The sequence below is a fragment of the Mixophyes fleayi genome, chromosome 4 (genome assembly GCF_038048845.1).
Source record: "Mixophyes fleayi isolate aMixFle1 chromosome 4, aMixFle1.hap1, whole genome shotgun sequence".
Taxonomy (NCBI): domain Eukaryota; kingdom Metazoa; phylum Chordata; class Amphibia; order Anura; family Limnodynastidae; genus Mixophyes; species Mixophyes fleayi.
Window position 1 is genome coordinate 39,141,194 of NC_134405.1, and position 20,844 is coordinate 39,162,037.

General features: G+C 44.8%; 1 protein-coding gene across 1 annotated transcript; it reads right to left on the bottom strand.

Annotated features, from left to right (window-relative positions):
* Position 1: 1 nt before the first annotated feature.
* On the bottom strand, positions 2-20,745 carry MAN2B1 (mannosidase alpha class 2B member 1). The gene is made up of 24 exons (XM_075206626.1): positions 20,606-20,745; positions 15,445-15,547; positions 14,905-15,078; positions 14,632-14,825; positions 12,438-12,570; positions 11,908-12,053; positions 11,005-11,121; positions 10,469-10,551; positions 10,230-10,350; positions 10,043-10,121; positions 8,861-8,970; positions 7,939-8,046; positions 6,889-7,005; positions 5,520-5,708; positions 5,349-5,446; positions 4,730-4,847; positions 4,391-4,509; positions 4,214-4,315; positions 4,034-4,121; positions 3,364-3,444; positions 1,960-2,196; positions 1,404-1,553; positions 1,217-1,319; positions 2-246 (listed from the first exon to the last, which is right to left on the bottom strand). Exons 1-24 carry the CDS (start codon positions 20,687-20,689, stop codon positions 119-121), a joined length of 2,982 nt encoding a protein of 993 aa, XP_075062727.1. The 5' UTR covers positions 20,690-20,745; the 3' UTR covers positions 2-118.
* Positions 20,746-20,844: the final 99 nt, after the last annotated feature.

Sequence of the window (20,844 nt, forward strand, 5' to 3'; positions counted from 1 at the left end):
CTTCTTGTTGGGAAAATACAATTTATTGAAGCTGTCAAACAATGGTACAATGATAACACAATAAGGCACATGGGCCGTAACACTCGGCTGAGTAGGGGGCTCCCTCCCACAGAGTTTATCAGCTGTCCCACCGGGGGCGTTTTCTGTAGTGGACGGTGGCGAGGAAGGTGCGGATCTCCATGGGGTTCAGCGTGACGCTGGAAGGGTCCAGGACGGTGCTGCTGTTTGTCCTGGGTAAGGCAGGAGCTGTACGAGAAGATACATAATACATTACTAAGACCAGATAGCGCACATCATCTCCATTCTCATTCCCGAAGAGGCTTCCAATAGAATTGCGTTATGCAAAGAAATGTCACCAACATATAATGGAACCCTTCTACTAGAATAAAGTGCTCACTTCCTGTCTAGTCTTACTCTACAGGGAAAACCTCTGCAGAGAGGAAGAGCAGGTGCTTCAAAAGGAGAGAGGTAAAGAAAGACTGGGGCATATTGTAGACGGAGCAAGACCAGAAATCGTGACATCCATAATCTAGTATAGGAAGTGATCCACTCACCAGTCTTTACACATTGGCACACTGGGGAGTTACCCGCAGGCGCAACAGACTTGCCAGCTTTTCAGGATATTATTCAGAACCTTCAAACACTCTTTATTAAAACATTTAGATGGATTAATCCCCTCAGTATCAGCTGTTATCTGTCCATGCCATCTTGCTGGTGCAAATGCATACACGTACTAAATTGTACAATTAGTATGGGATGCTGTTAAGAGGGTCCTGGATCCAGTGCATTCAGTTTTGGTGGGGGGTCCGGAAGGTGCCACCCTTTCTGACCCGTGTCTTCTGCTGGTCTTGCCCTTCAAACTACATTTTTTATTTTGTTAGTTCTAGAACCGGGTGTAAACCTGTATGGCCATATCCTCAACGATATATGCAAGAACCTTTTCAGATTCTACCACTCCCATAACTAAATGCTTAAAGTGCCCGACCCAAGTCTTAGTGAGAGGGGCCGTGTCCATTACCAAGTACTAGCTGACTTTAGTATTGGAAGGGATTACAACTGAACTTTGTGTACAATTGCCCATCTTCTGTACAATACGGTTTCTGTGAGCAGGAGCTCCTCCCCCAGCACCCGTGCTTGGCTCCTCCTCCCCCAGCACCCGTGCTTGGCTCCTCCTCCCCCAGCACCCGTGCTTGGCTCCTCCTCCCCCAGCACTCACCTGTCTTTGCTCTCCAGTGCTTACGAGTCATCTTGCTCTTCGGCAGATTTGCAGACAGTGTGGTTTCTTCAAAGTCAGACAGGGAGAGGAAGGGGATGAGCTCCTAGGATGGAGAAATGCGTTAATGACAACAGGCCACGGTTCCTATATGGATTTTTAGAAGGAGTAAATACAACGAGGGTCTCACCTTCATATTGACAGTGACGGGCTGGGAATAATTTCCACTCTCACGTCCCTGAAATGGATGCTCCAGCCGCAGAAGGACCTTGTTGTCCTGATGCAGGGCGAGGGTGAGGAGGTGAACATTTTTGGGGAGCGGAGCCTGAAGCGCAGAGAACTTCAGGGGTGCGGAGGAAGAGATAACAGGTCACTCGTTAGTATTGCCATGAATCTATTCTCACCACTTAGCTACATGTCTGTTTAGTCACTTGGAGGTGACAGAGCACTCAATTCTCAGTGATTAACATGGTCACTACACACAATGGAGATAGCCATTGTGAGGGCTGGTCCAGTGTCCATGAGGGGGGCAGCTGCACATCAGTATTTACATACCAAAGAGTTGCTGGATCTCAGTGCAGGTTGGCTCGTCAGTGACCCAATTGTGAGTGGATAAGCTGTATTGTCATGTGTAACTGGTCAGCCTATAAAATAGCTGCTGTGTGCGAGAGACTGATGTATTTATGGCATGGTCACTGTGACCACGAGAGTATAAGAACAGCAGATGTATGAACAGCTGCACTCACCTGGGTGCTTGATCCCTGCTCAGAGCCATAGGGCACCCCTTCTCCTGGGGAGAGGATAATCTGGGGGGCCATGTACTCCTGCAGTGCCAAGGGCCGGTGCAAGTCCGCAGAGTCTTCTGGGGTATCCAGGAGCAGCATCTGCCTCCCCCTCACCACAATGCCCTTCCCGTGGGGCCCAAGCTCCAGCAGCGCCTCCCCCACCCCTCGGTAGTCATCGAACAGGAGCCGCCGGTGGACCTGGCAGGAAGGACAAGACAGTCACCAACTCTAGGAGGACGAGGTATCTGTACATTCGTGTTGCCGTAGACGTCTTTGTATAGAGGAGGTCAGGGTCAATGCGGCACCAGTGTCCAGGAAGCATGGGATCCCAGAATCCGCCAGACAACTTACCAATTCCAACACCTGCAACTGTACCAAAATAAAGTGCGCTCCCACCCCTGACAGACGTCAGTGTGGATTTACAGAGGGCTGCACTGTACTCTAAGCCCAGAGATCTGTAACACTGTTGTATTACGCTACATTATACCATACTGGTCTGTAACCTGTAGTATACAATATAAATACTAAACAAAATATGTTGTGGTTGTTAAAAAGAAACTTTGTGTCCCAAAAAAAAAAAAATAGTGTCCATTACAGTGTTGGGCTTAAGACAACACTAATGCATTGGCTTGTACACATCTCCTGCAACTTTTAACACAATGGATAACTATCTGCTTGGCTCCCTTCTGTGCCTCTCAGCCAGTTCTTTATATCATCAGGCAGAGTGGTTTAGGGTCTGTTGTGACAGGGAATGAAAGCTCTCCTGGGCTCTGCATTCAATGCAACGGTATCCATAGAACAAATCTGGGTTCCATCCCTGGGCATTGAAAATAACCAACTGTGCCAGACATATAAAGAAAGACAGGACTGAAAAGCACAGAAGGAAGGAATCTATTGGGGGAAGTTACATGTACACAAATAAGTCCTCTATAGGTGGGAAAGCCCCTAAAGTTTGTGCATTGCAGATAAAAGGTAGACTATAGGGAAACGCCCCCTCCCTTGGATTTTAGGATAATGCCTCTCTAAAAAGGGGTTGTACAGTCCCTTCTGCACTCCCGGCTTCAATTGTTGCTTTTGACAGCAATGTCTCAGGGGTATGGAGTATGACTAGGTGTCAGCCTTTTACAATAAGTCATGTGCTGCCCTCTGCTGGTGGCACTGAGCACTTTCAGTGATTGCAGTCAAGTAACAGCAATCAGGGGATGCAGATATACCCAAGTCTAATAATTTAGCATTTTAATCCGATATTCCATTGCAGCTCTGTTTTAGTGTTTAGTTCCTTTAATGTCCCGTATAATGGGACGTTCAGTCATTTATTATGTAAAGTTAGACTTATTTTCTTGCCGTTTCTCCCCGTGCACTCACCATAAGTTCCAGTGATCCATCAGTGATGCTGGATCCTCCTTGAGATCGATCGGTTAGAACAGTGAGCTGAATATCCTTATCCTGGGAGACAGAGAGGTGTGTGAGTAACAGAGTCCTTACTGTCACCAGCATTCACCCTGATCGGTGACTTTTATTAAAGACTCGACATGAAACTAGGATTCAAAACAAATCTTAACCCAACAGGAAGAAACAATTCCACTAAACCTAGGTTTCTGCTTTTGTGTGGGATCAGTTCCTTAGGTCAGTAACTGGTTTCCCTTATCGTTGGTGCTTCTGCACGTCAGTAACATTCTATGGGGAGGAGATGGAAGCAGCAGATACTGCTGCATTTTTTTTGTAAAGTTTACAAAAGGAGACTTTTCTAATGGCAATTCTATCAGAATACATGTAGCAGAACAGGTCACATTTATCATCGTTCCAATTTATGACAAGCACTAAGGGACTGGGGAGAAGTCAGAGGGCGGGTCCTTCATTCTAACGTAAATGTACCTCTGCTGAATGAACTATAGAGAGGGTTAGGGTCAGTAACCAGCGAGTTATTGTAGCTGAATTACAGAATCGATCCACAGCAGGCTGGTGTAAACCCGACAACGTTTAGAAACCATCAAGTCAATGTCGCCCCCCCAGCAGATCCACGCACACCAGTCACCTTGATATAAATCCGGCTGTTCACTGGGTAGTAGTTTCCGGCCACTGGTTCTGTTTGGAAGAACGGCCATGTTTCTCGGAAGTTCCTCCTAGAGAGAGACAATGTGTCATTGGGTGCAAGACAGGAGGGAGCTATGTGACATGGAGTCTGTCCCTCCCACCACAGGGTGACCACGGTTACCTCCTCTGCAGGATCTGCCTGCCGTTAGCGTCTGTATAAAACACACCATCCGTCTGCAGCTTAGTGTCAAAACGACTGATCACTTCCTTACCCCAGAAGTCCCTGAAACGAGAAGACGGCAGTAAGTGACTGTGTCGGTAATAAGGAAACCTCCCGTAGACACAGGGATCAGCTCACTCAATAGGAATTGGCCCCACAGTCCATTCCAGCTCCACATATCTCTGCTCCGTGTACAGACGAACCACTTGTGAGCACCAGGAGGAGAAGTTCTGATGCACTTCCTGTACCAGAGAGTTCTACATGGAGAGAGAGGAGGAGAACACTACTATAGGGTCATGTCTGTAGAACACAGGAGTGAGGGCAGGACGATGAAGGGTGTGCAGTGAGGAACACAAGAATAGGCAGAGAACATAAATTAGTGTTGGAAAGTGAGATAAAAGCAGAGTGAAATAGAAATGAGACCAGAGGGGGTCATGCCATACATATAGAACGGTTATATGATAAGAGGTCTCTAACCTGCACCAGATAACTGCGGACGGTCGGCGCTATAAGCACGGGCTCGGACCGATTTGGGCGGAAGATGTACGCTCCCGAGGTCTGCGAGCTGTCTGCGTTCCCTATACTAGCGTTATACCTGAAGGTTAAACAGGAATGTGGTCATTGGCACAGTTACTGCAGAGCGTTAGAGGAATATATGGTTCTATTTGTGAGATTGGTTATTTGGCCTTGAAGATCCGAAACGCGTAGTGACACTGAAGGAGAATCTTCAGTATAGGAGGCGGCCCTGTGTATACATTATATGCACCTCCAGCTTCCACTTCTATAAAAAGCCTGTACCACAGACTACATCACAGGTAGGCTGTCTGCAACTCTCTGGAACTACAAGTCCCAACACGTCTTGCTAGCCTCTGCGTCAGCAAGACAACCTGCAGCTTCCCAGCTATAGTAACCTGGGATTTGTAGTTCCACAACAGCTGGTGATCCACAGGTTTCCCAGGTCTGTGCTAGTACCACGAGCAGTGCAATAACTAGTGACGTGTCACAGAAGGAGAATCTAAATATCTTTCTGCTGTGAGACATAGCCAAGGAAGGATTCCCTGGTTTCTTACATGAAAGAAATAGGAAGTATTCTCACCAGTAAAAGCTCTGTGTTAAAGGTAAAGAGATCCCCTTTTCCAGATTGCGAATCTCCGAAATTAATCCGGTTTCCGGGTGAAACTCCACTCTGTAATACTGGAGACCGAGAAAACGGTCAGCGACCTCTTGACTGGAGAAATGACCATAGTAATAATGTTAAAGACTGTACCTTATTTTCAATCTTAGTTGGGTTTGTCGGAGTCTTTTCCTTCATGAAGAATCTTGCCTGAGTGGCGACTTTCTGCACCGTGTACCTGCTGAAACCCAACGGAGGGATTCTTGTCTGGAAAAGCAGCTCTTGCTCAGCTTGTCCCCGATGTCTGCGGACATCCTTGGTAAACTTAGACACTGTAATTATCTAGGAAGGGAATAGGGGTCATTAATGTAAGCACAACTGTAGTACAGTAAAGACTGGTGATTTAATAGGCCACATTGAGGGAGCGAGGTTTGGGATGTCTATTTATCCCAAGCAGTTCCTTTTGGGTCCATACACTCTGCAATTTACAACCAATTAAGACTAAAATAACCTTTTTGTTTTTTTCCCCCCAAAGCTGGAAATTAACAAAAAAAAAAAAACGCTTTTACTTGTGTATGGTTTTCAGAACACACACACAAGTTTCCCCCAACGCACGTGCATGTACCCAAGTTTCATGATCGCTTCACTTTTCAGTATCGGGTAGAAAAATCCTTAGGACACCATCACTCACATATACACAATAGTAAGGAATAAATTGGTCACTTCCCATCTGTAACCAGACTAAAAATCAAGAAACTTAACACTTCTTCATTTATCATACATCACTGCACTAACCTTTTTAACCAAGATTCAATTCACAAATCTAGTTCTACAAAAACCTGCCAATTACTGTTCCAGTCTAGCTCCTTGCTCACTCTCGTGCCCAATATCGCCCGCCAACTCCAGTTGGAGAATACAAGAGTGTGCCCACAAATAGATTACACTCCTGAACACCTATATCCCTCAGACTTCCTCTCCTAAGGACTTTTCTGAAGATAAGAGATTCATTAGTGTAATAATTTGCTGCCCATATGGATGCAAGTGGCATTGCTGGTCATTGTAGTACTCCATAGCCAGTCTATAACAGGTTTTCTGAAACCATATCATCTCCACCCAGAAACAGGTTCATGTGGAAGTCAGTGAGGGTCCCAATGATTCCTTTGCCAGGTTTCTGCAATTTCGTACAAGTACCAAATTTTGCAGTAGTTTTAGTAAAATTGAATATAACATTAAGTATATCAATAGTAATGGGAATAAAGCAATGAATGATTACCGTAAATTGGAACCATAGGACCTAAAGTGGATTGCGAGAATCTGGGGCTTGGCAAAAAAACACAACAAAAACTAAACTGTGCTCCGTACATGCATTTTTCACACAATGTTCACCACCTTTCCATTAGATTGTAAGCTCTAGTGTTCAGAGCCCCCTCCTTGTCTCAGTCAATGATAAAATAAAATATTCTTTTGTTTTGTTGCGGTGTAGTCCACCGTGCTGGAGGACAAGGAAACGTCCATATCTCACCTCGCTTGGCACAGGCTCCCCACTAGGCCCAGTCACCGCATAGGCTACACCACAGACAGGAAGCCGCACGTTCCAGGTAACGTTCCGTCCAAGGGGATTGTACAGGAGCACGTTAAACTGGAAGCAAATCATATACTAGTTTGAGGCAGATGCACAGGGTTATGGGAGACTGAGGACAGTGAGAACAGTAATCAGGTCTATGTGCAAGAGGGGAAGTTATAAAAAAAAATAGAATATAGAAATTAGAACATTAAAATATCACTGCACAGGTGTGCAAGAAGGGCATTAATCCCTCCCTCATGCATCGTGTCATGTGATTGGCTGCTACTCCAAAGGGTAAATATCACAATATGTGTGGTGAGTTATCGCCTGTAGTGAGTGGATCTACGTCCAGTTTGATCACAATAGATGTTTACCAGACAACCAAATCTGGCTATTGTGCTACCGGCTGGATTATATAGGGCTCAATTAGTGTGGGTAGCCATAGACTAGAGACACAGATCTTTGCATATGGCCAAGTGGATTTTCAGTCATGCACTACTGGACATTTGGCGTGAAATCTTTGCAATTTGGTTGAAAAGTCAGATTAACAGACATTGGGCCTGAGTCATTAAGGAGAGCAAAGCATAAAAAAGGAGTAACTTTGCACCTAGGAAAAACAAAGACCATGTTGCATTGGAGGGGGAGGTAAATTTAAAATGTGGGTACAGATTTATATTTAGGGTAGAGTAGAGTCCTAGATCAGTTTTAAATTTCAGTATAAAAATAAAGCTATGAAAAGTATGTGTGTTACATGAAAAAAAGACAATATTTAACCTATGTGCAAAATAATGAACTAATTTGCACCCCTTGCATTGTAACATTTGCTCCTTTTTTTTGCCTTACTTTCCTTAATAACTGTCCCATTAACTTTATTTATGATCAACTTAACTCCAATGTTTTCTCTACTTACAGTAGTATTTTTGTAGCAGGGGTGTCAGATGAAACGGGGCGAGCTGTGGGTGAAACAAGGAAGGATTCTGGGTAACAGACACTTGGCGTATTACTCACGCTTTTAGCGGTCTCTGTCAGCGGACACACACTGATGTTCAGCAGATTGCAAAACACAAAGTTTTCTTTGGTCCCCGTCAGACTAGATAGAGCGTTACTGATGACAACCTGCACAAGAGCAAGGAAAGAAAACAGTTCATGACACAGGGTAGAAAAGTTACCTTGAAAACAAACAAAAAAGAAAAAGTATGCACCTCATAGAATATAGTTTACGCATATATCCACTGTCCATCACATGTGGTTGCTATGGTGAATACTAGTGCAAAGTGCAGCCATATTGGATGCAGAGTCCATTTTATAGAAGACTGTGCAGGAGACGTTCCACTATTTAGTATACATTGGTGGCCATTTTGTGGACTGCTGCAATATTCATCCTGTGCATTAACTAGCAACATTACTAAGACATAGAGTTCCTAATAAATGGATAGGCCGCTTTCTTATAAATATTGGTTCAGTACATAAAATGGCTGCTGCAAGGCAGGTAGGCAGCAGTACATGTTGCTACAGATGTCATAACAGGAAACAATTAGCAGAAAATGCACCACCGATACATTTTTTTTGTCAAGTGTAAATTCCCCAGAAAATACACATAAGTAATTTTGAGTCAGCTGACAACTAAAGGAAACTTGTGACAGAAATAGTCTGGAAACAAAACATCAGAAGTAGAGGAAGTAAATGAAAAACCTTCAGTCCATGAAATCTAGTGGTAGCAGCTGTCTGCAAATACATTGTCTAGTTGTAAGACGGGTGACAGAAATTTAATTCTTCATTCCTCTGTGTTTCTACACATGAAATAAAATGTAAATAACTCCCATGGGTGAAAGCACCTCAGGAATCAGGTCAGTCAGGAGACGTTATCGGAGCGGAATCCACTTCACATTCCATATAATGCAAAGTGGTGCAGTCTGGTTGGGCGAATTACCTGGCAGGCCTCCCAGCCTCTGTATAAGCGCAGGGTGTAATCATCATTCACATGCTGCTTAGCCGTTCCTGTGACTGCATCATGATGCTGTGCTACCCCCATTGCACGCCCTGGAATTACAAAACACCAGGGGTAATAAGATGTTACAGAGGTAATAAGACACTCAGGAGCTGGGTTACTGTAATAAGATGTTACAGAGGTAATAAGACACTCAGGAGCTGGGTTACTGTAATAAGATGTTACAGGGGTAATAAGACACTCAGGAGCTGGGTTACTGTAATACGATGTTACAGGGGTAATAAGACACTCAGGAGCTGGGTTACTGTAATAAGATGTTACAGGGGTAATAAGACACTCAGGAGCTGGGTTACTGTAATACGATGTTACAGGGGTAATAAGACACTCAGGAGCTGGGTTACTGTAATAAGATGTTACAGGGGTAATAAGACACTCAGGAGCTGGGTTACTGTAATAAGACACTCAGGAGTTGGGTTACTGTAATAAGATGTTACAGGGGTAATAAGACACTCAGGAGCTGGGTTACTGTAATAAGATGTTACAGGGGTAATAAGACACTCAGGAGCTGGGTTACTGTAATAAGATGTTACAGGGGTAATAAGACACTCAGGAGCTGGGTTACTGTAATAAGATGTTACAGGGGTAATAAGACACTCAGGAGCTGGGTTACTGTAATAAGATGTTACAGGGGTAATAAGACACTCAGGAGCTGGGTTACTGTAATAAGATGTTACAGGGGTAATAAGACACTCAGGAGCTGGGTTACTGTAATAAGATGTTACAGGGGTAATAAGACACTCAGGAGCTGGGTTACTGTAATAAGATGTTACAGGGGTAATAAGACACTCAGGAGCTGGGTTACTGTAATAAGATGTTACAGGGGTAATAAGACACTCAGGAGCTGGGTTACTGTAATAAGATGTTACAGGGGTAATAAGACACTCAGGAGCTGGGTTACTGTAATAAGATGTTACAGGGGTAATAAGACACTCAGGAGCTGGGTTACTGTAATATGATGTTACAGGGGTAATAAGACACTCAGGAGCTGGGTTACTGTAATAAGATGTTACAGGGTAATAAGACACTCAGGAGCTGGGTTACTGTAACTAGGTGGTACAGTGGCACAGAGCTAGGTTACGGGGCTGGAGGGGGGAGGACACTCACTGAGCACCAAGCTGCTGCTGGTCCCATACGGTCCATGTGCAGCCGCTGGTCCTGTCAGCGCCTCCAGCTGGTTGCAGACCTGACATGAAGGAAATAAGTAGATGTTAGTAAAGACAGCAGGATGCACAGTCTCAGTAATGGTCTGTACCTCATTCTATCCCATTATAAAATATAAACAGCATGTCACCTGCAGGAAGTTGTTACTCAGACGCTCATAGCGCTTGAAGGCCGGGCGGCTGGTGAAGTATCCCGTCCAGAACATGTGAGCACCGTCCGCGTACGGAAAAAAATCATCCATTTTCATTGGCCTTAGGGACAGAAAAACAGTATGAATGGACGGTTGTATTTTTCCAATGTTTGTCCATGTAGACGCAGTGATGATGCGGCACAGGCAGAGGACACGTCTCACACACGCTCCATCCTCACCAGCTTAGCCGAGCTCTGTTTAGTGCACTCAGGTAACAACTTGGCGTAGAATAGATCACGTTCACCTTGCTTCCATTTACTTGCTGTTGAGGAGTAAAAAAATAAATAAATATATCTGTGTTCAGAGCCTGCTACAGCCCTCCCCAGCCTCCCACTCCACACTACACTCTATAGTGGACCCGCAGGGAGCAGAGGGTGGAGGCAGCCAGTTCTCTGCAGTCTTCGTGATGTCACGGGTTCCGAATAAACTCATAGGTTCTATTCTTTTGGATATGGATTCAGTCCAGAAATGGCTGCCTCCACGGAGTGTAGATGACTGGACACCAAGTCATCCACTGTTATAGTGTTACTCAGCTACACAGTGCCTTGTGCAGAGTGATTCCACATCCAACAAATAGACCATTTCACTATTATAACAAATAGATGCAGTATCTAATCATCGTCTTCAAACCCCTAGCAGCAGCAGCAAGGGAAACGGCTTCAGAGAATCCATAAACCTATCCAATTAAAGTAGGGACGCTGTGCTGCCGCCTCACCTTAGCATTAACCAGATCAATGAGCTTGTCCATGTTCTTAAACCACGGAATGGCGTTCTCATATTGGAAATCAGACCCCATTGTCATGACGATGTGATTGGTGCGATACGTCTGTGACTGAGAGGAGATATCAGTGCTGATAGCTTGTTTACCTCCAATACATCGGGACACACATACACACCCACCCCCACACACACTACTACACCATGACATGTATACACAGCACAGGTACAGTACATACATCTCCTCCTCACACACTACTACACCATGACATGTATACACAGCACAGGTACAGTACACACATCTCCTCCTCACACACTACTACACCATGACATGTATACACAGCACAGGTACAGTACACACATCTCCTCCTCACACACTACTACACCATGACATGTATACACAGCACAGGTACAGTACAGACATCTCCCCCTCACACACTACTATACCATGACATGTATACACAGCACAGACATCTCCCCCTCACACACTACTACACCATGACATGTATACACAGCACAGGTACAGTACAGACATCTCCTCCTCACACACTACTACACCATGACATGTATACACAGCACAGGTACAGTATACACATCTCCCCCTCACACACTACTACACCATGACATGTATACACAGCACAGGTACAGTACAGACATCTCCTCCTCACACACTACTACACCATGACATGTATACACAGCACAGGTACAGTATACACATCTCCCCCTCACACACTACTACACCATGACATGTATACACAGCACAGGTACAGTATACACATCTCCCCCTCACACACTACTACACCATGACATGTATACACAGCACAGGTACAGTATACACATCTCCCCCTCACACACTACTACACCATGACATGTATACACATGTTCAGCCTCCCTTCAATACCTGCTTATCTACAACCTTCAGGAAAGTGGTCAAAACAGCATCTACATTATAATCCTCCATCGTCGGATCATCCATAATAGGAGAATCTGCACATAACTGATCCCAGCAGAAGCCCCGCGGGGGGTCATAGCCATTGGGAAGGACACCTGGAGGACAGGTGAAAGGTGAACACTGGAATTGTCAGTCTTATCCAGGCCCATGTACCCGGTTCACGCTCTGACATATTAAGGGTGACTGTAATCCCAGATCAACAGTTACATGTAGAACTTAGCCCAAATCACAGACTGCGCCATTAACATTACAAGTGGAGCCATCAGTTGGGTATGAAATGTCTACAGTCAGACTTTTTACATTTCGACATTTTAACTGTGAACATGTACAATGTGTCCAGGGTTGTAAACTACAGTCAGAAATGACTAAATAATGTGATTACACGAAGGCATTGATTATTAAATCAGGAGCTTGTGTCGCCCTTTACCCAGTAACGACCCACTGCACAGTACAGTAATTCCCAGGATCTCATGACTGACCGGTAAAGAGATCAGCAGAGGGGGCTTCTAGATCATCACTTCCCCGCCAGATCATTTCCATACGTTTAGTCTCCTGACGATTTTCTTTATCTTGATAATCCAACCGGCCAAAGAACAAGCCCTCGTACCCCATCTACCAGACAGGGTGGGAGATTAGAGGGACAATAGGAGAAAAAAATGTTTAATTACATATTTAAATTAAGTCCAGTTCATTAACTCATCCAACATATAGCAACCAGACACTTGATTCCATAAAATGCTTAGAGCACCGATGTATACCATGGAGGATATCCTACAAAGACAGGTATACGAGAGTGTTCTCAAAGACGTCAGATGAAGGACTATACAACTTCACATCATGTTCTGTTCAGAAGTTTTAAATCGACCAATCATGTTGCATAAATTTAAAAAAAAAAAAGTTTTCCATCTCACACAAGATGCTGCAAAACTCTATTTCATGGACTTATCTCCTGCATAGATTACTTTACTGGTCTTCCCCAATTCAGACTCTAAACCCCTACAATGTATTTTGCACGCAGTGGCTAGATTGAATTTCCTTGCCAATTGTTCTTCCTCAGGTGAGTCAGTGTCAGTCTCTACATTGGTTAAAAACCTCTAAAAATTATCCTGTAATACTATATTCTCCAATGATCAAAAAAAAACTGGTGATCCAATACTTGCAGAACCTGTGGGTTATCAACCCAAAAAACAAACATATTATTCCTCAACCACCATCTTCATTTCCCTAGGTTACCCTATTACCACCCTCTACAAATTTCACACAAGACAACAACCGCCTGACCAACATTGCTGTGTGACTGATCATACAACGCACCAAGCAGTTTTCACCTTTGCATTCTGGCTGGACCAATATGCAGCACTTACCGTCATGTATCAAACGCCCATTGTCCAAAAGACTGTACGCTTGTGAGAAATGTGATTTAATGAGACAGACTCCATCTTGTTTAGTGGCAGCTATTTTGTGCCAGTAAAGCAATATAGTCACATTTTATGCTTTAAACAGGTTATTCATTAGCAATAGCAGCCACTTTGTAAGCTGCAAATAACCAGATGTTAAGTTGTTATTCATTAATAGAAACATTGTTCTTAGAAGAATATGTCCATGGCCTTGAATATTGCTGACAAGACCAAAACAAGCCTCCTCCTGGGAGCTGCTTGCAGAAGAAACATGTGATTTACAAGGACAGTCAAGAACTGCAACTATGATTTGTAACAGTTATGTCCAGTATCCCAGGACATGTATATTTGTTTGTAATATCTGTTGATGCTGCATTTTGAAATTTACACTTGCAAAGTGCTAAAAGTCTACGCGACTAAAACATTATATGTAGAGGACATTATGTCTCCCTAAACTCAGAACATATGCTTAATGGCAATTTCACATCATTGAGCCTGGCCCCCGTTATGAAATGCCGGGGGGCGGGGCTATGGTAACAATAGCAACACCACGCCCCCTCCTACCCCATCACATGACCTTTTCTCCTGGAGAAAAGTTTTGAAAAGTGGGCAAGAATGACTTATATTACACGTATTATGTAGGATTGCAATTTTAGCAACTAAACCAAGCCTATTACAGAATACACAGAGGAAGACAATCCTACTGACAAGTCATGGTCACATTTCCATTCTTTCCCCCAGTGCGGTATTGCTTATATCCTATTTGATGTTGTAGTATTGCAATTAACGCAAAAGTGCAATTTATCCACTCAGCACAATTAATACTGACAAGTCAACTCAGTAACCACAAAAGCCCCAAAACAACCATCACGGAGGCACCAAACAGATCACTAGAATCCATCAACATGGTATCCATGTGATTTACATCAGAGAGGAAACATTTCAAAGCAGCCATATTGTTGGGTTTAACATTTTCTCAATCACCAATGCTGTTTACTTGCATATGGTTTATATCCACTATTATACAATAAGTTTATATGCGCCCTCTATGACAACTGAGGTTATGTTGTGAAGGTGGCACAATGATTTCCTTTTCCACTGAATTATTTATGAAATGGGGCATGGTAAGTATGAGATATCAAACAAAACATAAAGGAAGTTGGTATATTTATTGCTTCTTAAAAATTGTATATTCAATGTAAAGTAAAATGAGGAATCACTTTAAAATAGGGAACTACAGCTGTGCACAGTGACATTTTAACATTTAGTTACTCACCTGGGCAAATAATGATGCCTGTTCTCGGGAGTGCCCAAAAGGATCGATGTGCCAGGCCACCCGGGGTCTGCCGCACTCTCCAAACGTAGACTGTAGAAACTGCAAGCCTAGGGTCATCTGATCGATTATTGGACTGTAATGTGTGGCAGCTTCGTCGTTCATTGACCACCCACCATTGATAAACTCCAAGCGACCTGAGACACAGATGGACATGGTCATGCAGTGGCCCAGACACGGGTGGGAGAGTTCCTGGTCACGCATCGCCCTGCTCACCCTCCTGTACGAGCTGCGCCACGTCTCTCTGCACAGACGCCTTCTGCTGCTTCCACCAGCGCCAGAAAAACGCGCTCTCCACATAGATAAACCGCCTGCGGGGGTCTGCCAGTAGTTGTGGGATGACCGAGTCCAGGATGTACTGTACCCCAGCATGCTGAATGTCATTACGTCCTAGAAGACACATGGTCATACAATAGATCACATCCTTCCTGGGTATGAACACTGTAACAGGCTATGGGCTAATGTAGCGGTTCTGAGGGGGGGGCAAGATAACATGTTATACCCCCGCTTCTATTAGACACCAATCTGCAGGAGACGTCATGTGTTTAGGGACACACCCCGGGTCGTGCGACAAAGCACGGTGCTTCTTCACAGAGTTATAGCCAGATGTGCACAGACTTAATCTTGTGTTGCTATAGTGTTACGACAGCAGTAATCTGAATCTTCTTTTACATTTTCCACTTAAGCGTATGACCTGTTTCTATGACTATACATAAGGGCCTTTCAATGCATTTGTCCCCATCCCCATCCCCTTACCGCCATAGTAATACTGATCCACAGTCTTCAACCAGCCCACATCATTGTGAGTGTGAGGGATGAGGTGCACGTTCAGAAAGCCATCAGGAGCCGACGGGCAGGTCTATAGAACAAGATAATGAAGGAGAGGTCTTGTATTACCGTTTGTCATTACACCAACACCAGATCTCTTCATTCCTTTGTTGTTTCATTCATTCTCTCTTCTGCCCTCCAAACATCAGACCTCTGAAACCTCCTTTCCTCACCATAGAACACTTTATCCCATTATCTTCCAGCCAACAGACCATTTCTTTGACCACTAAACCTCTTCAACTTCCTGTCCTCCCACAAATAGACCACTTCATACTCTTCTCTTCCATCCACTAAATCTCATCCATCTTCTCATTCCACTATGGACGTTATTAATCACTCCTCTTACCACCAGAATAACCTGCCCTCCTTGCACCCACCTCCAGCATTCTATAGCTCCTTTACCCCACCCACCCATCCTGCTCTCCCCTTATTCCTGGACCTTGCACCCCTTCATCTTCCCATATTCCTAGTCCCTGCACCCAACATCAACATTTATTTATATAGCGCCAGCAAATTCTGTAACGCTTTACAATTGGGAACAAACATTAATAGAACAATACTGGGTAATACATACAGACAAAGGTAAGAGAACCATGCTCGCAAGCTTACAGTCTATGGGACAATGGGAGTTGAAACACAAGGGCATGTGCTACATCATATTGAACATTGGACCAGCTAGATCGCAAAGGTAAAAAGTATTGAGTGGGCTGTGTGTGTGGCAATGTTGGTCAGAGGGTTGTTGTCTTGTGTTAGCTGTATAGAGATTGGTAATAGGGTAACCTAGGGAGATTAAGAAGCTGGTTGAGGAATATGATAAGATTGTCTGAAGAGGTGGGTTTTCAGAGAGCATTTGAAGGTTTGGAGACTAGAGGAAAGTCTTATTGTGTGAGGGAGGGAATACCACAAAGTGGGTGTAGCCCGGAAAAAGTCATCTAAACGGGAATGGGAGGATGTGATGAGAGTGGCTGAGAGACGCAGATGTTGTGCAGAACGGAGGTGGAGGTGTTGAGCTGGGAGATATTTCGAGACAAGTGAGGAGATTTAAGTGGGTGCAATTTTGTTGACAGCTTTGTACGGTAGAAGAATTTTATATTAGATTCCTTGAAAAACAGGCAACCAATGTAGAGACTGACAGAGTGGCTCAGCAGAGGAAGAATGGTTTGCAAGAAAAATCAATCTAGCTGCTGCATGCAAAATAGTTTGTAGGGGTTCAAGTCTGATTTTGGGAAGACCAGTAATGAGGGAATTGCAATAGTCGATGTTGGAGATGATGAGTGCATGAATTAATGTTTTTGCTGTGTTTGTGTCAGATATGTGCATATTCTGGAAATGTTCTTTAGATGCATGCAACATGATTTAGTCGATGTGGGGAATAAACGATCGTTGTGAGTCAAGGATTACACCTAGCGTGGTGGGATTTATGGTCATGTTATCAACAGAAATAGAAGTGTCAGGCAGGAAACTTCTGTTTTTGGGTGGGAATATTATTATTTCAGTTTTAGAAAGATTGAGTTTGAGTTGGTGAGAAGACATCCAAGATGAAATGGCAGAAAGACAGTCAGTAACGCGAGACAACACAGTAGGTGAAAGATCAGGAGAGGATAGATAAATTTGTGTAGCATCTGCTTAGAGATGATACTGAAATCCAAAAGGAGTTTATTTCCAAGAGAAAAGTGGTGTAGATAGAGAATAGCAGAGGACCTAGGATTGAGCCTTGTGGTACTCCAACTGATAAAGAGGTGGATCCAGAGAAATGAAAGAGCGATTAGATAGGTAGGATGAGAACCAGGATAGGACAGTGCCTTCAAGACCTAGGGATTGTAGTGTCTCTATGAGGAGAGAGTGGTCAACAGTGTCAAATGCAGCAGAGAGATCCAGGGGAATTAGAAGAGAGTATTGGCCTTCAGTTTTTGCTGTGATCAAATCATTGACAACCTTGGTCAGTGCAGTCTCTGGAGTGTTGAGAGCGAAAGCCTGACTGAAGAGAATCCAGTAAGTTGTTTGCTGTAAGAAAGTGTGTGAGATGAGTGTAGGCAATTCTCTTGAGAAGCTTGGAGGGGCATGGGAGTTGGGAGTTGGGGCGGTAAGTTTGGGTCAGAATTTTTGTTTATTTTTTTTATTCAAAATAGGAGTAATCACTGCATGCTTGACTAGTGATGGAAAAATACCATTAGAAAGAGATAGATTACAGATTTTAGTTAGAGGGGGAATGAGCACAGGAGACAGGGACCTACTGATTTGTGAGGGGATGGGATCTAGAGGAGAGGAGGTAGAGTAGGAAGATGAGTAAAAACTTCCTCTTCATTCGTGGGATCAAATGGAGTGTGTCAGAGTACTACAAAGGAATTGAGCCGATTGCTTGTCGAGGGAGATGATACAATTTCAAGTCTGATGTTATCTATTTTGACATTAAATTAGGAAGCAAGATCCTGGGCACGGATTGTAGTCGAAGGATTTGGGGTGGGAGGATTGAGAAGAGATTTAAAGTGTGTTAAAAAGGCATTTGGGGTTACAAGCCTGAGCATAGATGAGAGATTGGAAGTAGGTTTGTTTTGCAGTGTCCAGAGAAATTCTATAGGAGTGGTAGAAACCAGTATATGTGATGAAATCATTAGAGGTACAAGATTTACACCAGTGGCGTTCTGCTTTACGAGAGTTTTTGTAGAGTTCGTGTTACTTTAGTGTGCCACAGTTGGCAACCAAGTCTACTTGAGTATGTAGTGTCACTGGAGCCACTTGATCCAGAGCAGTTGCTAGGGTTTGATGAAAATGGGGTACTGCCCGATCAGGGGAGGAGAATGTAGAAATTGGGGAGAGAAGGTGTTGGAGATAGGTGGAAAACTGTTGAAGATCAATAGCGTTGATATTCCTGCGGGTACGAGGAGGCTTGGAAGAGTTTGACACTAGGGAGAGTAAAGAACTGGGGGTGAGCGAGTAGCTGATAAGGTGATGATCCGAGAGGGGGAAAGGCGTGTTAAGGAAATCAGAAACTGAGCATAGTCTAGAGAAAACAAGATCAAGACAGTGGTCATCCTGATGAGTAGCAGATTCAATCCACTGGGAGAGGTCAAGTGAGGATGTTAGAGAGAGTAGATTTGAGGCAGCACTGGAACATGGATTAGAAATAGGGATGTTAAAATCACCCATGATAATGGTGGGGATGTCAGAGGATAAGAAAGTGAGGGAGCCATGCAGAGAAATATTCAAGAAATTGTTGGTGGAATCCAGGGGGCGATAGATGACAGCAACACGCATAGAGAACAGGTTAAACATCCTAACAGTGTGTACTTCAAAAGATGTGAATGTGAGTGACGGGACATTTAGTAAAACTGTGAATGTGCATTGTGGGGAGAGAAGTAGTCCAACCCCCCCTCCTTGTCTGCCTCCTGGTCTGGGGTGTGGGTGAAATAGAGACCACCATGTGAAAGGGCCGCAGATGAGGCAGTGTCTGATTGCGTGAGTCATGTTTCTGTTATTGCTAGAAGGTTGAAGTTGTTTGAGAAGAGGAGATCGTGTACGGAGGCAAGTTTGTTACAAACAGAGCGTGCATTCCAAAGGGCACATTTAAAGGACTTTGGAAGAGAGGGGAGGCAGGTCATGCTTTTGAGGTTTGCTGGAATTCTGTAGTGTTCAGATATATGTGTGTGGGGGAAGTGAGGGGGACCTGGATTAGGCGATATATAACCAGCTAATAGAAGCAGGAAGAAAGGTATTAAAGATGATTGTAAGATGTGTGTCCTTTTAGTTTCTGGCAACAGGATGAGGCTGTTAAAGTTATTGAATTTAAATAGGAAAAGAGTTCATGAGTGTTAAGTAGAGGTGACTGAAGTAATGAAGGGGCAATGCGCACAGATGTGTGTTGCAGGATGGGTGAGGGATGATATAGTCCTAAAGATAATGCCCTGAAAGGAGAGAGAAAAATAATTTGGCAAGCATTGGGATTTATGAGTAAAATAGTAAAACATGAGGGAATTAAAAGAATTACCTAGTTGCAATACCCTGTGCAATCAGAGAAGTAGTGCAGAGTTAGGCTACAGTAGATATAGATTAATCCTGGATGTCTGGATAGAATGGAGTAATGATGTGGGGAACCATGTGGGGGAATGGGTGGAAGTGTTGAATGTAGAGGAATAAAGAACAGGTGATGCAGTAGCTGAGTTTTTACAGAGTCATGACAGAGGAGAGTGGTTCAAATTCAGAATAATTTCTTCATACTCCACCCATTCCTGGACCCTGCACCCCTCCATCATCCTCTCACCTTCCAGGATCCTACACCCCTCCATCATCCACTCCCCTGCTCTCCCAGGATCCTGTACCCCTTCCATCATCCTCTCCCCTGCTCTCCCAGGATCCTGTACCCCTTCCATCATCGTCTCCCCTGCTCTCCCAGGATCCTGTACCCCTTCCATCATCGTCTCCCCTGCTCTCCCAGGATCCTGTACCCCTTCCATCATCGTCTCCCCTGCTCTCCCAGGATCCTGTACCCCTTCCATCATCCTCTCCCCTGCTCTCCCAGGATCCTGTACCCCTTCCATCATCCTCTCCCCTGCTCTCCCAGGATCCTGTACCCCTTCCATCATCCTCTCCCCTGCTCTCCCAGGATCCTGTACCCCATCCATCATCCTCTCCCCTGCTCTCCCAGGATCCTGTACCCCATCCATCATCCTCTCCCCTGCTCTCCCAGGACCCTGTATCCCTCCATCATCCTCTCCCCAGCACTCCCAGGATCCTGTACCCCATCCATCATCCTCTCCTAGGATCCTGTACCCCTCCATCATCCTCTCCCCTGCACTCCCAGGATCCTGTACCTCTCCATCATCCTCTCCCAGGATCCTGTACCCCTTCCATCATCCTCTCCCCTGCTCTCCCAGGATCCCGTACCCCTTCCATCATCCTCTCCCCTGCACTCCCAGGATCCTGTATCCCTCCATCATCCTCTCCCCTGCACTCCCAGGATCCTGTACCCCTCCATCATCCTCTCCCAGGATCCTGTACCCCTTCCATCATCCTCTCCCCTGCTCTCCCAGGATCCTGTACCATTAATAACTGTCTATCACACCGGACCCCCATGTCACCCCCGGACACTCACCTCATCCCCGCAGCCCCAGCTCCAGGTCACACATCCCAGCAGTATCACCAGTACACCCACCGCCCGCCAGCTGCAGCTCTCCATCCCGACTGCTCCCCGGTGCCTGCAGCGGACGCTTTACATTAAATCATGTGACCTGTCATCCGGACCACGCCCCGACAGCTGCCCGCCAGCCATTCATCGCACCGCGGCGGTCACATGACGGAGCAGCTGATCAGAGTAATAAGCAAAGCTGTGCT

What these genes read in the sequence shown, in the direction of transcription:
- MAN2B1 (XM_075206626.1), bottom strand. Translation starts at nt 20,689, where the DNA reads ATGGAGAGCTGCAGCTGGCGGGCGGTGGGTGTACTGGTGATACTGCTG. An exon ending in GAGGCTGGGAGGCCTGCCAG is followed by an intron (nt 8,047 to 8,860) that starts GTAATTCGCCCA and finishes GCTCTTGTGCAG; the next exon opens with GTTGTCATCAGTAACGCTCT. An exon ending in AGGCAGATCCTGCAGAGGAG is followed by an intron (nt 4,122 to 4,213) that starts GTAACCGTGGTC and finishes GTCTCTCTCTAG; the next exon opens with GAGGAACTTCCGAGAAACAT.